Source organism: Mytilus galloprovincialis, chromosome 3 (assembly GCF_965363235.1).
Source record: "Mytilus galloprovincialis chromosome 3, xbMytGall1.hap1.1, whole genome shotgun sequence".
Classification (NCBI taxonomy): Eukaryota; Metazoa; Mollusca; class Bivalvia; order Mytilida; family Mytilidae; genus Mytilus; species Mytilus galloprovincialis.
Genome location: NC_134840.1, coordinates 41,289,035 through 41,303,562, shown reverse-complemented (window position 1 = coordinate 41,303,562; position 14,528 = coordinate 41,289,035). Strand labels below are relative to the sequence as shown.

Sequence of the window (14,528 nt, the reverse complement as noted above, 5' to 3'; positions counted from 1 at the left end):
AGGTAAAATATTTTATTTTTTTCCCCAAAAAAATAACTTGGCTCGGTATATTATTTGTCATGGGTAGGCAGGTAGGTAAAATATTTTATTTTATAGATACAAAATCTGCATAATGTCATTTTTTTGTCCGTTTTGTTTTTGCAAATAAGTTTTCCGCTGGGACTATTAGTTTTGAAAAAAAAAATATATAAGAGATAACTGTACTGGTAAGATAATGTCCGGGCAGACATATATTACTAGTAGTAAAAGTCCCTAGAGTGTTACAAATTTCGTGTGTGCCTTTTTTTCCAATAAAAATGCTATAAGACTTAAAACTCAATTGTCACGTATTTTGCATCACATTTATAAATGATCTGTATGGAAAACTTGGCGATTTTACTGCCAGATATTCTCCACTTTACAGGGTTTTGTCACTTTTGGTTCATGTCAGATATAAATAATTTAGCGGCATCGTTAACATAATCATTCTGATATGCGGATCACAAAAGGCCATCCCTACATAGAATACAACGTCCGTTTACAAATTAGTTTGTACACACGTTAATACTTTTGTATCAAACGAACTTTTTTGTAAATGAACCCTGCTCTTTAAGTTTAAAGGTACAGAGTAACGTACTTCATATCATGATTTCAGAAAGCGTTCAACATCGATTTCAAACAAATGCTTTGAAACTTCAAATGCAAGTGTTCATGTCAAACGCTCAGGTGATACCAAACGGACTGGACCTTATACGTAAAGATAAAACCCGAGGATTCCGGTAAAAAAGTTTTGAGCGGGAAATACAAATATAAGATTTTTGGTAGGAACGAAAAAATAAAATAAAATAAAATCTTGCTGGTAAATACAAATAAAAGATTTTCAGGCGGAACGAATTGATAGGGTCGGTCGGTAAAGGGCAAACAAACAATATTTTAATTTAAGCCTAAAGAGTTAGGAATGGGGCTCCTCCAAGAATTAAGTACGAAAATAGGTGATAAGATATGAAGTTAAATACCTTTTCTCACACCGAGTCTCAGTGACTGCTGTGGAAAGTAAACTTAGAATTGATAGTACAAAAATAAAACACAATAGGCTTAAGTACATTGTTCATACATTTTTATCCGGGATTGGCTATTTTGTAACTATTCAGATTACGTAAATTACATTTTACATGTGCAGTTGAATTAGTTTTGAATATAATATTATCCAGCTACATGTATACATGTGTCAATGAAACAATGGCAATTGTATCCCTCAGAGCAATCTGCTCTTTGATTATTTTATTGATTTCCTTGGAGATTTGACAATTGTTTTTGTAAGGTGCAGACAGCTTTACATTTTCCCTTTACTTGCATTGGGTTTATTGTGCATACCATTAATCTAGTTGTATGTGATAAATGCTTCCTTTTATGACCAATTAGACCCATTCCCTTTCTTCACATGTATTGATGCTTATAGGAGTCAGAAATCTGCATTCTAGGAACTAGCATGTTAATATGTGAAAATTTAGTACATGTAATCGATTGAATCATTTGATATTATCATGGGTTGATATAAATGCTGTAGTTTTATGAAATATTTGCAAATAATAATAAATTAAAGGAACAGTTCTTTTGTGGGTGTTCCTCATATTAAAATTCACTGAAATGGTCTTACACATTGAACTATTTGACAACTTACACCCAAAATAAAGAGAATAGTGCTTTTATTGATGTTCCTCATATTGACATGGCCTTTAGCTATGGACTTTAACACAACTAACAGCCAAAATAGAGAGATGAAGGGTTTTAAGTTTGTCATAATTATGGATGAATTTGTCACCTAGTTACATATACAGTACGGTGACCTATTGATGTCAATTTCAGTGTCATTTTGGTCTTTTGTAGATAGAGTTGTCTCATTGGCAATCATACCACATCTCCTTTTTTTTCTAATTAGTTTTTCTTCCAGTTAACATTACATACAGTCCGCAATTAAAGTTTTAAAACATTTATTAGATTCAAAACTATCCTGTTTCTTTACCAAACTGGAATAGAAGCTTCTTACAATCAAAACATAGTATCGAGAGGAATATTTTTATTATTTTTTCAGTTCATTTTTCACTTCATTTTGTTGAGCCTGCAATTAACAGCAAAAGTAGGCGAGACTCTGGGTTTCGGGGAACCCTTACAAATTTGAATACAAACCTATAGTAAATTAGTACCTTGTTGAACATTAGAATTATAGGTTTGCTTTTACCAACTTGCAAGAAAATCCATGAAAATTGTTATTCCAGAATAATAATGAATCCACAGTATATTTATGTTATGAATAATGTTATTTTAGGTAAAAGTAAATCAGACTGTGCAGAAGATCAAACAGAAGAAAGTACACCAAGGTTAGGAGAACATGATAGAGGTTCATCCGACTCTAAATCAGGGTCACCTACAGAAAGTTCTGCTCTTTTACCCTCTGTTAGTATAGCTTCAGCAGCTTCATCTCAGATAAAAAGGCATGGCAGGTAACTATAACATCCGAAAAATTCCTGCCTTTTGTTGTAATAAAGGTCTTCATCAGCTTTATCTCAGATTAATAGGCATGGCAGGTAATTATAATATCTGAAATAGGGCTAAGTTCTGTAAGGACCCTATTTAGCCCTATAATATCAAGTCCAATATTTTAAGATTAAAAGACTTTCAATTTCAACTTTTATAAAAATATAAAAAAATTAAATAACAGCTAGTTTTGTCGTGCCTTTCTTATAAGGAGTTGAACTTTACACCCCAAATTGACTAATAAAATAAAAGTTTACAAAATTTCTTGATTTCAACCAAAGGAGTCGATCTGGTAAGGGCCGATTTTGGCCTCAAATTTCAACTTCATCTGATGAAAGATTTTGAACATTTTTTAAACACTTATGTGTTTATTTCAGTTGATTCAATTAGTTTTTGTGATAGATTTTAACTAATTTACTCATTAAAAACGCTCTGATTCAAGCTTAAATATGAAAAATCTCATCAAATATACCAAAAAATGTCACTTTTCAGATGGTTTTTGTCAAAAATGAAAGTGGCTGCATCCGTGTTCATCCTCAACCTTTGTTGTGTATTATCATCAAATACAACTTAGATTTAAATATTAAGGTAGATACATGGTATACCGCCATCTTGGATTGTACAATTACAGTACAAAATCGGTCTAGTTATTTGCCCAAATCAGCAAATTTGGAAAGCGATTTGCAATTTAATGGTTAGACTGTTTATTTATATAAAGAAAACTTGTTAATTTATTGTATTATTCAAAATATTTTAACAAATATCAACCCTTTTGGTTTTTAAAATCATTTTTTTCCAAATGAGCCATTTAAGGGGAGATAACTCTTTTAGCACAAAATTTATACTGGGCTAATAGGAAAATTTTTTATTTTTACTTGTGGCAAGAAAACAAGTTCGGTGACACCATGTTTTCTTTTTATTTTCTTAAAACATATTATAAAACCTATCTTCTCACAATTTATTTCAAAATTCTATCTCATAGAATTTTTTTTATGCACTGTTATGTGTTTTTTCATGAACAAACTAACCAAATTTAGGCAATTTTCAACGACTCATAGCTTGAAAAATAGCACGGTGACCCATACTTTTTATTATATTTTTGAAAAAAGCATAGATAAATCTTCATTTTGTCAAATTTTAAGAAAATTCTGTCTCAAAAAACATTTACTTATGATCTACCTTAAGAATGAACACAAATGCAGCCACTTTCATTTAAGACAGAAACTGTCTAAAATTTATCTAAAATACTAAAATTTTGAAGATTTCAGTAATTTAGCATGACTCAATGATGCTAGAACCCGATATATGTGCATTGTATTGTCAAAAACAGCTCATATTCATGTAGCAGAATCGGTCTACTTTCCAATTAAAAACTAACAGTTTACATTTTTACAATTTTGTAAAACTGCTATATTTTGGGGCCAAAAAAGGTGTCTTACTGGACCTACTCCTTTATGCCTTGGAATCAAAGAGTACAGAATTTGAAAAACTAAATATTCAAGTTGGATAGATAATTGGTTGAAACAAACAAAAGCCCCTTTTTTTTATACTTGACCTGCATAATTCTGATGCAAAATTCTGATGGTAAAACCCAATGGAAATTGATAAGCAAATCATTTGTTTTCGATTGATGACGTCATTGAGTTCTTAGCTAAAAGTCTTTTTTCCTTTATAGTCATTGTTTCATCTTTTATTCATTGTGAAAATGGCAAACAAATCCGGATTTGAAATTTAAGGGAGAAAGGGGCCATATTGGTCCTGTATCGAACCTTCCCTTACAAATTTAAGGGAGAAAGGGGCCATATTGGTCCTGTATCGAACCTTCCCTTACAAATTTAAGGGAGAAAGGGCCCATATTGGTCCTGTATTGACCCTTCCCTTACAAATTTAAGGGAGAAAGGGGCCATATTGGTCCTGTATCGACCCTTCCCTTTTCTTCCTTCTGTTTGTTTTAATGTGAAAGTTTCAGCTCAGATAAAAAGATAACCCAAGCAAGTATAAAATCTAGTTAATTGTTTCCTTCTGTAAGGAAAAATGTGGCAGCTAAGTTTCAGATTATTAACATGCGGGTACAAAAAAATCCGCAAATATTTAAACATTTTTTTTTACATTACAAATTTTATTCATTACACAATTAGTTGTTACTTTATGATATGGTACAAAAATCAACCAAAAAAATGAAATGACTAAAAATGTTTAGATCATTGAAAAAGCTCCAAATTATCTCCCTTTGGTGAAAAAAATGCCATTTTTTGGCATTAAAATTGAAATATCTTTTTTGACTCATTGGTGACCTATATTTTCTATTATTTTTTCAAATAAGCTGTACTTAAACTAAACTATTGTAAAATTTTAGCAATGTCTGTAATTTAGTTCTTTTTTTATTTCGATATTACCTTTTTTCTCCTATTAGAAAAAAATTTCCTTAACAAAAATGCATACTTCTTTTGAAGGCAGATTGTGAGCTTAAACGAACGGTAACCCCATATTTTTATTTCATTTTTCTATAAGGTATAGGATACAATTAATTCATAGAAAAAAATAGCGAAATTCTATATTAGAAAAAAAAAAAGATTTATACCCCCAGCCCCCTTAAAGAAGTGGCAGGTAACTTTACCATCTGACAAACTTTTGCCTTTTGTTAGGATAGCCTCAGCATTATCTCAGTTCAAAAGGAACGGCAGGTAACTATAATATCAGAAAATTTTTTGCCTTCTGTCAGGATAGTTTCAGCAGCTTCATCTCAGATTAAAAATAAATGGCAGGTAACTATAACATCTTCAAAACTTTTTGTCCTCTGTGAGTTTAGCTACATTTTAGATAAAAAGACAAGACAGGTAACTACCATCTGACTTAATCTTTTGCCTGATATCCTGTGCAGCATTATATCAGATTAAAGGCAACCATACACTGTGACACACTTTTAACTTATAGCTTCGGCTGCTTTATCTAAGCTAAGATGAAAAGACAATACAGGTAACAATACTATGTATAATAACTTGCCTTCTGTAAATAACCATTACCTGCTATACAAACCTTTACTTGCAATAAAATGCATGTCATCACTTTGCTTTGTTTTCAATTATCATGGTTTTAGAATTAACAAATCTTTTTATTATTTTGTTAATTTTGATATTAAATATTTATAATTAGGTTAGTTGGACATACATATCAATATCATCATTGTCAATATAACCTTGAGTTGGTGATAGCAATTTGAAAATAATTGTTAAATGTATTAACGAAGTATACTTTCTTAGTTTCAATAAATGGTGTGTTGAACAAAAATTATTAATAAAGATGATTTTTTCCTTGATTTATAAGTTATACATAATCTTAACTTCTAGTAAAAAGAGAGAGCGAGGAGTAGGAAAGTCAAGAAGACGTGTAAGGCGAAGTGGTTCACCACCAGGTAGTGAAAGGGACAGCATTAGACAATCGGGGAAGTTCCATACTGCTTCAAATCATGATGACACAACTGAAGGAGCTCTTCATTGGTTCCAAGATGAAAATGGTAAATAAATTTTTAATTGATAGTTGTACAAACATTTAACTTACAGTCTATGGATTAAATGATGCATCAGTTAAGACCCACTGTTTCTTAAAAGTAATTCAAAAACATTTTGTTTAGAAAGTTCTGATTTAAGATTTGACAATGATTTAAGATGTGACATAATGTACTCTGTATATTACAGGTAAATGGTTTTCCTATAGCTTTGGAGAAAACAGTTCAGGATTAGCTTTTACTGCCAATGAAACTCCGGTAGATAATAGTTTCTGGTCAGACAGGTAAGAATTTAGTACATCTGTCTATCTTCACTTGTTGATGCCTTTAAAATAGTTGTATTTACAAGTGTATGATAATTTTCTGACATTTGGAGCCAGATGTAGCGTCCAAGACAATATAACTGAATACCCAAAAGTATAAATACTTCAAGGGTAGAGACCTCTAGATAGGAAAGAAGGGATATATTGTCTAATACCTTTAAACTTCAAGAAATGGTTTTCTAATATCATGATATTGGATGAGTTCTATCATTTGAAAAAAAAGAGACTTGTGAAGTATCACTTAGTTGTAAGTGTCTAAAGGATATGTTATATGCTTCAATCCAATGTATAGTGACATTTACAAAGAAATAAAGAGTTTCTATGCCCTTTCTGTGATAGTTATGTTTAAATCAATTGAAATATTACAGCTGGAGTAATACTTCAAGTGGATCTGGCTCAACCGTGATGATTGATTCAAAGACAGAAGATAAAAAAGATGAACCAGTGTTACATGAACTTGATCTTCCAGGAACAGTCACTCGTCAAACTATAGAGGAACTTTTAATGACAAGAAGAAGAATGGCTGGTGCAGCATGTGATAGTTCTGCAGATTCTGATTCGTCAGGAAAAGCAAGCATAAAAGAGCCAAAAAGAAACCATTTCTACAAATTCCAATATCTTCCAAAGAAATTTTTTAAGATTAGATTTGATCGGTTAGCTTTATTAGCATTGTTAGACAGGTTAGTATTCATATAATTCCTTCATTTGTATAAACAGGTCACTCTGGCTTAAAAGAACTGACCTATGAGGCAAACAAAAATATGTGTATGTTTCATGCCATAAAAATGGGTTGGTGTTTTGGGATTTTTTTGTATTGAGTATACACATTTTATTGCTGATAATAAATACTTATTAAATGATACATATTTTTTAGTTAAAAACATATTCTTTTAAGCTGTTCAGAACACAGAAAACTCAATGATAAGATGTATAACAGAGTTTGACAAATGGGATTTAATAGTTGTCTTACAAACTATATTAATTTTAATTTTAATTTCAGAAATTTAACAACCATAGAGAATAGTATAGCTGTGATAATAGCCGTGGCTGTAGGTGCTATTGGGGCACTGGTGCTGTCTGCAAACTTTTATTATGATTTCTGGGTCTTCATGTTTTGTTTTGTAATTGCTGGTTGTCAGTATTCTGTTATGAAGGTAGGTGTTCTGTAATAGAACTAAAAGTAGTTTTAATTGTTCAATGAACTACAGCATTTAAAACTTGCATAAGAAAAATGGAAATTCTAAAAATTTGGTAAAAGCTTTATTTAAACAATAAATACACAACAATTTCAAAATTCACATTGATTTTTAAGCATAAAGATATAAAAAATAAAACAGTTTCCACCCAAAATAAAAAGAATTGTATACAGATTTTTTTTCCAATGGACAGAATTAGAAATATGAAAATGCATTTTATTTCAAAGTTATGGTAAGAAAACAGAAAACAGAAAAGATTTTTAATTGAGAATTTGATAAATATCAACAGCAGATTAGCCGATGTACATTGAACATTAATAATTTACATAAATATGTATTATTTATTTTGACAGAGTGTACAACCAGATGCTGCTTCTCCTACACATGTAAGTCATTTAATTGTTTACAAGAGTATTAATACTTAACTTTCATAGTATTGTTAGAAATAAAAGAAAATTCACAGGGATGATATCAAAGGCATGTGTTCAGAAAATATTTATTTTACATTATCCACAAAATTTGTGAATTTATTGTTTAAGTTTGTTTTTCATCATTATTAGTCTTTTTTTTGAAGACACAATTTTATTTTAAGTTGAGGAACTCTTGTTATTTTCTTTTAATTTTGGATTAGAAATTTCTATCTCTGGCTTCTTATTGAAGATCTAAAGAATGGCATCCATGGAATTTTCACAGGTTCAATTCTTCAGATATTTAAAAAAAACAATAGCTGTCAACTCATTAATTTTATAAACTTCAACATGTCATAATGAGAAATGTATGCTGATGTATTCATATAATATTCTTTTTCTAGGGGTATAACAGATTAGTTGTATTCAGCCGTCCATTTTATTTCTGTGTATGTTGTGGCCTTATGTTGCTGCTGGACTATGCACTTAGCTTTGCTTCACCGAACCCTGTAGATGTTTATGGTATGCCATTTGGAATGGTATCATCTCTGAGATTTACCAGAGATCTACTTAAAGGTAAAGTTGAATCACAGACTTACAAATGTATCTTTCCATTGCTGGTAAGGTACATTATACTTTGCATTTGACCTTGTATAATAATAGGTAGATTTTGACCTTATTGATAATTTAAACAATGTATTTATAACCCCTGCATCCGAAAGGAACCGCCAAGCTAACAGCGCCGATCTACAGGCCACCAGCATATACATGGACCAAGGAATATTCCATACTTACGACGAAATAACAACTGAATCAAGATGACCAAGATGTCCGATACCACCTATACATCTATAAATGATAGCAGATATAAATGATTGCAGAAGAAACGTACCACGGGCGCCAATCTTAAATGAACCAGGAATTCACAACTATGCCATTATACAGACCAACTACTGCAGACGATCCAAAAATTATATAGAGTCACCAAATAATTAACAAAGGAACAGTTTTTGACGATTTTATTATCCACAGCGGCGATCATAATCTTCCTATTGTTGCCGACGCGCCGGGAAGTAGTAACCTCCAACTATGGCCAGGTTGGAAGAGAAGCCTTGCGAAGTGGTAGGAACCATGGGAAGTTCGTCCTATTAGATGCCAAGCCTTTAGAACAATTTCATGTATCATATAATAGTAAAACAAACTCAAGTTACATTGTATACAAACTTTAATTTTCTATATTTATCTTATCTATTTATAACTCTGTATTGCTACTTTCACTTTTCATTGTTTCTCTCACCATGACGACGTCAAATTCAATGCACCACTTTGGAGTACTTCAGGGGCTCAATTTCTGTATAAAAATTGTCCTGATGAAGCCTGCCTTGCAGGCGAAACATGTAGACATAGATAATAAAATTGCAGATCTTTTGAAGTGTTGTTGTCAATTTTAATTATTATAATGTATTTATAAGTTAAAAATCAGGACTTCTATACCAGAGCCATAGATTGATAAATTACTTATGATTTTAAAATTCAAATGATATACATATATAGTTATTTAAATATTGCCTGGACCCATATGGAACTGCTGTTTTCAAATAACAAATAAAAGTATGTGAAATGCAGAAGAAAAATAGTATGCAGATGGGATTGGACAAAATATAACTGAAATCTTTTCTTGTGATGAAAAAATATGTAAAAGAAGATATAAAAACAAGCTGGAAAAACTCATTACCTTTTTTTTTGCATATTGCATACAATGATAGAGGTACACATGAGACCAATACAGTAAAACAAATTTATTAGAACTCATGCAATATTGTTTCTTCTAATCTGATGTTCAAACCTGTATTAAAAAAAAAAACTGTATTAAAAGACCACAAGTCCAAGTACAAAGTATCCACAAGAATAAATTGGTTTACTGTATAAAATAATAAAGTTTCTTATATGTTGTTTTAAATTTTCATTTCAGTATTAGTTTTGTTTTTCCCTGTGATTTTTACAGTAGGACTTCTGCCTCAAGTCAATACATTTCTTATGTATCTGTTTGAACAGCTTGATATGCATCTATTCGGAGGAAATGGTAAGTAACCCTTAGTTTTTACTATGCTGGAACATATCTGATATCATCAGAGTCACGGGGGGGGGGGTCTCTTCCTATATAAAGGTATATACATATGTGCCGCTGGAATGGGTCCCTTTTTTGATCCGTCAAATATATCAATGGGGTGCAATTTTACCGAGGAAATATATCAATAGGTAGTAATTGACCGATTGTGATATATCAATGGGTCATAAATTTCAGTTTGTTGTGCAACGATCTTCACTGAATTCGCTGTGAAATATATGTATAGGTAGGGATTTCACAATTATTCAATATATGAATTGGGGGTGTTTTTAAAATCCCAGCTGCACACCTGTACCCAAAATCCCATGTTGAGACCCCCCCCTTAATCAGAGTGAACAAGTTAGTATTCATTTTACATATTTGAACAGATCAAGAATGCAAAGCAAGTTGGTGTCGGGGGGAAAAAATAGAGTATTGATTTCAGTTTAAATTGATCTTTTTAAATTAAAATATTTTCATGAAATACATAACATCAGTAAAGAAATGAGGTAAGCAACTAGAAAAAGTCCATAGAATATCAATGAATGATATAGCAATACACCCATTAATGACACCATATAATTTGATTTTGATTTTTGTTTTTTTAACCCCACTTTTAAGCACTGCATTTAGGCTATTTCGTGGTGGCCAGTTTTTTTTGGTGGAGGAAGCGGGAGTCCCCAGAAAAAAACACCAACCTTCGATAAGAAAACTGACAATCCTAGTCAATTAAGATTGGAGTCGAGTGTACCCGCATGAGCGGGGTTTGAACTCACAACCTCAGTGTTGACTGGCTAGTGATTACAGTAGTAACTACTTAGACCACTCTGACACCGAGGCCCCTAACACCATATAAAGTAAAATACTAATTAGAATCCTGCATTATTCATTTTATTTGATACATGTACATGTATTTTTCAGCTACAGTCAGCCTAGGATCTTCAATATATGTGTTTTGTAGAAGTATAATTGCAACAGCTTTTCTCTATCCTTTCTGTTATTTAGCTGCACAGGTAAATTTTACATGGATATTATATTGGACTGTATCAAACAATTTAGAATTTTATAATATTCTCTTTAAAAACTTTTTCTTTCATAATTCTTTATACACATATATATTCACATGCTGACAATACTTATTGAAAAAGGCTTTTTAGAACTGTAAACTATTTAGTCTAGATAGTGGTACATTTGAGATTGTAAGTCTTATTGTTGTATTTTACTTCCTTGTTTCAGGTAGGAACATGTCATGGTCAATGTGAAGCAGAATGTGCCCAGAATGCAGTATTTTCCATTTTATGTGCAATGATTGTTGCTGTCTCATACCATCTCAGTAGAGGTGCCAGTGATCCAAGTGTCTTGTGGTAAGTCCTTAGTCAGTTATTTCCCTCATATCATCTCAATAGAGGTTCCAGTGATCAAAAAGTCATGTGGTTAGTCTTGAATTCATTTCATTTATTAAAGCTTTTAAAATACACAGTTATAGTATTTTTGTATCTGAAAAAATGATTTACAGTTAGCACAACCCATCTGATTTTAACTACTACAAGACAAACGAGACCTTAAGAATCCTTTTTATACGCCCGTCGTCTTTTAGACGGGACGTATTATGGTATACCGTTGTCCGTCCGTCCGTCGTCCACACTTCGGACAATAACTCAGTGTTCTAGGATTCCCATTACCTGTTACCCGGGGTAAGTGGATTAGGACAACGGGTAAGTCATTTTTTAGCCTTTGTCACCCGGTGGTAAGTCAATTTTCAAGTTCGGAGAAGCCGAAAAACTCTTGAAATTTCCTGGTCCTCTTCAATTTTCCCATATCTGCTTTTTATTTTTATTAAATCACGAGAAAAAACTTTGATAAAAGATCGAAGATTTTGTCGATGTCTATCGGCGCTTTTATTCAAGCACTCGTTTACTAGGTGTAATCAAGCGCAAAAGAGACCACATTCTTCTCCTATCATTCTAAAAGTCGGTCACGGTGTCGGTAAAATCGGAAAATCCGGATTGATAACTGGTGCTTAAATCGGGACATAAACGATTTTTTTTCTTGTCATCGGAGGAAAATAAACTTACAGTTGCATTTATTATAGCTCTTAATAAATGACATAGTAATAACTATAACATATTTGTCAAATTTAGTAAGAAATCGTTTTTTTTGCGCCGTCCGCATTGGTTGGCGGATTTAACTTTTAGATGTGGGTAAGTAATTTTTTTATTGATCTTACCCGTGGTAAGTCAAGGTGCCAAAAAAATCCTAGAACACTGAATAACTCAAAAACACTTTCACCAATTTCCATGAAACTTAAGTGAATTGTTTATATCTATTGACGTAAGCTCCCTTTCGTTTTTTTTTTAATTTCAGATTTTAAGTTTTGGATTTATGGGGCTTTATTCATAAAAAAGGGGGGATTTTCAACACTTCGGACAATAACTCAAAAAGGCTTTCACCAATGTCCATGAAACTTTGGTGAATTGTTTATATCTATTGATGTAAGCTCCCTTTAATTTTTATAAATTTCAGATTTTAAGTTTTGGATTTATGGGGCTTTATTCATAAAAAAAGGGGGATTTTCAACACTTCGGACAATAACTCAAAAAGGCTTTCACCAATGTCCATGAAACTTTGGTGAATTGTTTATATCTATTGATGTAAGCTCCCTTTCAATTTTTATAAATTTCAGATTTTAAGTTTTGCATTTATGGGGCTTTATTCATAAAAAAAGGGGGATTTTCAACACTTCGGACAATAACTCAAAAAGGCTTTCACCAATGTCCATGAAACTTTGGTGAATTGTTTATATCTATTGATGTAAGCTCCCTTTCAATTTTTATAAATTTCAGATTTTAAGTTTTGGATTTATGGGGCTTTATTCATAAAAAAAAGGGGGATTTTCAACACTTCGGACAATAACTCAAAAAGGCTAAATTCACCAATGTCCATGAAACTTTGGTGAATTGTTTATATCTATTGATGTAAGCTCCCTTTCAATTTTTATAATTTCAGATTTCACTTTTCCGTGTTATGAATTTTTATGCTTAAAAAAGGGGGGATTTTCCAAATTTGGGACAATAACTAACACTTTCACAAAATTTTATGCAACTTTGATAAATTGTTTATATCTATTGACATAAGCTCCCTTTCCATTTTTATAAATTTTAGATTTTACGTTTTCTTAAGTAATGAATTTTTATACTTAAAAAAGGGGGATTTTATGAAACTTTGGTGAATATATTAATGTAACATCCCTTTTGATTTGTATATATATTTCTAGTTGATCATATAAATTCATTTAAAGCATAAAAGACAAGTTAAAAGAGCAACGGGCGTATCATGCGCTAAAGCGCAGCCCTTTATTCTGTTGATGTACAAATATGACTTGGTAGCTAAGCTTTGCAATAAAGAGTATGCATTTTAATCAACAGGATGCTTGTAAAAGATTTGATATGTAGTAGTCAGAAAGAGGATGAAGTTGATGAGAAAGATCTTGAAGATCCTTTACCAGAGAAACTAAAACAATGTGTTGTGAGTATACAGAACCATCAGCAGTAGCAAGACAGATAATAAAATATAAATGATTTATTTCAATATTATCTAGTTAGTTCTTTAGTATTATAATCCGGTTCTCTTTGTATTTGCCTTGAGAATCGCAAGAGTTGAGTGCCTTTACTCTATGACATGTTCACTATAGAAATGGCTATATAGAAAAAAGGAGATGTGGTATGATTACCAATGAGAAAACTACCCACAAAAGTTCGAATGAAGTGGATGCAGCCTTCAACAATGAGAAAAACCCATGCCATACAGTTGTCTATAAAAGCCCCGACATGAAAAATAGGAAACAGTTCAGTAGAGAAACTAATGGCCTAATTTATAAATTACGAAAAACAAATATGACATTCATTCATCTTTAAAATTCACCTTCAATACAGTAGTTCACCTGCTATGATTGATATTTACTATCTTGTAGCTAGTCTTACTTTACAGGATACACTGTTGATCAAGGTAGTAGTAGTCTAAGATGTTAACCACTTCAAAATGATTCACATTAAATCATATATTTTATATTTCAGAGTGAGAGGCTACAGTCAGATTTGTTAATTAGTTTGATAATTCTAGTCATAGTATTTGCAGTTCATTTAAGTACAGCCTTTAGCAGTCTTCAGGTTAGTGAACAATAAGTTATCAGTTCTACTTGTTTTATTATAACCTCTTATTTCTTATTGTTATGTTACACTCTATCTATATATTCAAGTAAAGACAGATATTATGGGATTGTTTGTAAGGTTGTAAAAAATAACTGTAGCTAGTCTTACATTATAGAATACAATATAAACCAACTATGTTTTGTAGATTTAGCAAGAAGAAAAAAAATCCATGAATGTAAATTGTTGCGAATATGTAAAACTTGAATCTTCCCTTATATAGATACATAAAGAAAAACAGACAATTGCAGTTTAAAAAGCCATGAAGTCG

The 14,528-nt window shown here is 31.6% G+C and overlaps 1 protein-coding gene across 2 annotated transcripts in view; it reads left to right on the top strand.

The window, feature by feature from the left end:
* The window catches only part of LOC143067944 (pecanex-like protein 1), a 44,602-nt gene that overhangs the window by 7,613 nt on the left and 22,461 nt on the right, over positions 1–14,528 (top strand). The window contains exons 9-20 of one of the 2 annotated variants that reach the window (XM_076241593.1): positions 2,306–2,357; positions 5,862–6,028; positions 6,210–6,303; positions 6,711–7,022; positions 7,343–7,496; positions 7,892–7,924; positions 8,350–8,521; positions 9,918–10,028; positions 10,974–11,065; positions 11,289–11,416; positions 13,478–13,577; positions 14,126–14,218. In XM_076241593.1, coding sequence (XP_076097708.1) covers positions 2,306–2,357; positions 5,862–6,028; positions 6,210–6,303; positions 6,711–7,022; positions 7,343–7,496; positions 7,892–7,924; positions 8,350–8,521; positions 9,918–10,028; positions 10,974–11,065; positions 11,289–11,416; positions 13,478–13,577; positions 14,126–14,218 — 1,508 coding nt within the window. Of the gene's footprint in view, positions 1–2,305; positions 2,481–5,861; positions 6,029–6,209; positions 6,304–6,710; positions 7,023–7,342; positions 7,497–7,891; positions 7,925–8,349; positions 8,522–9,917; positions 10,029–10,973; positions 11,066–11,288; positions 11,417–13,477; positions 13,578–14,125; positions 14,219–14,528 lie in introns of both variants that reach the window. The other variant, XM_076241592.1, reaches the window with a different exon arrangement.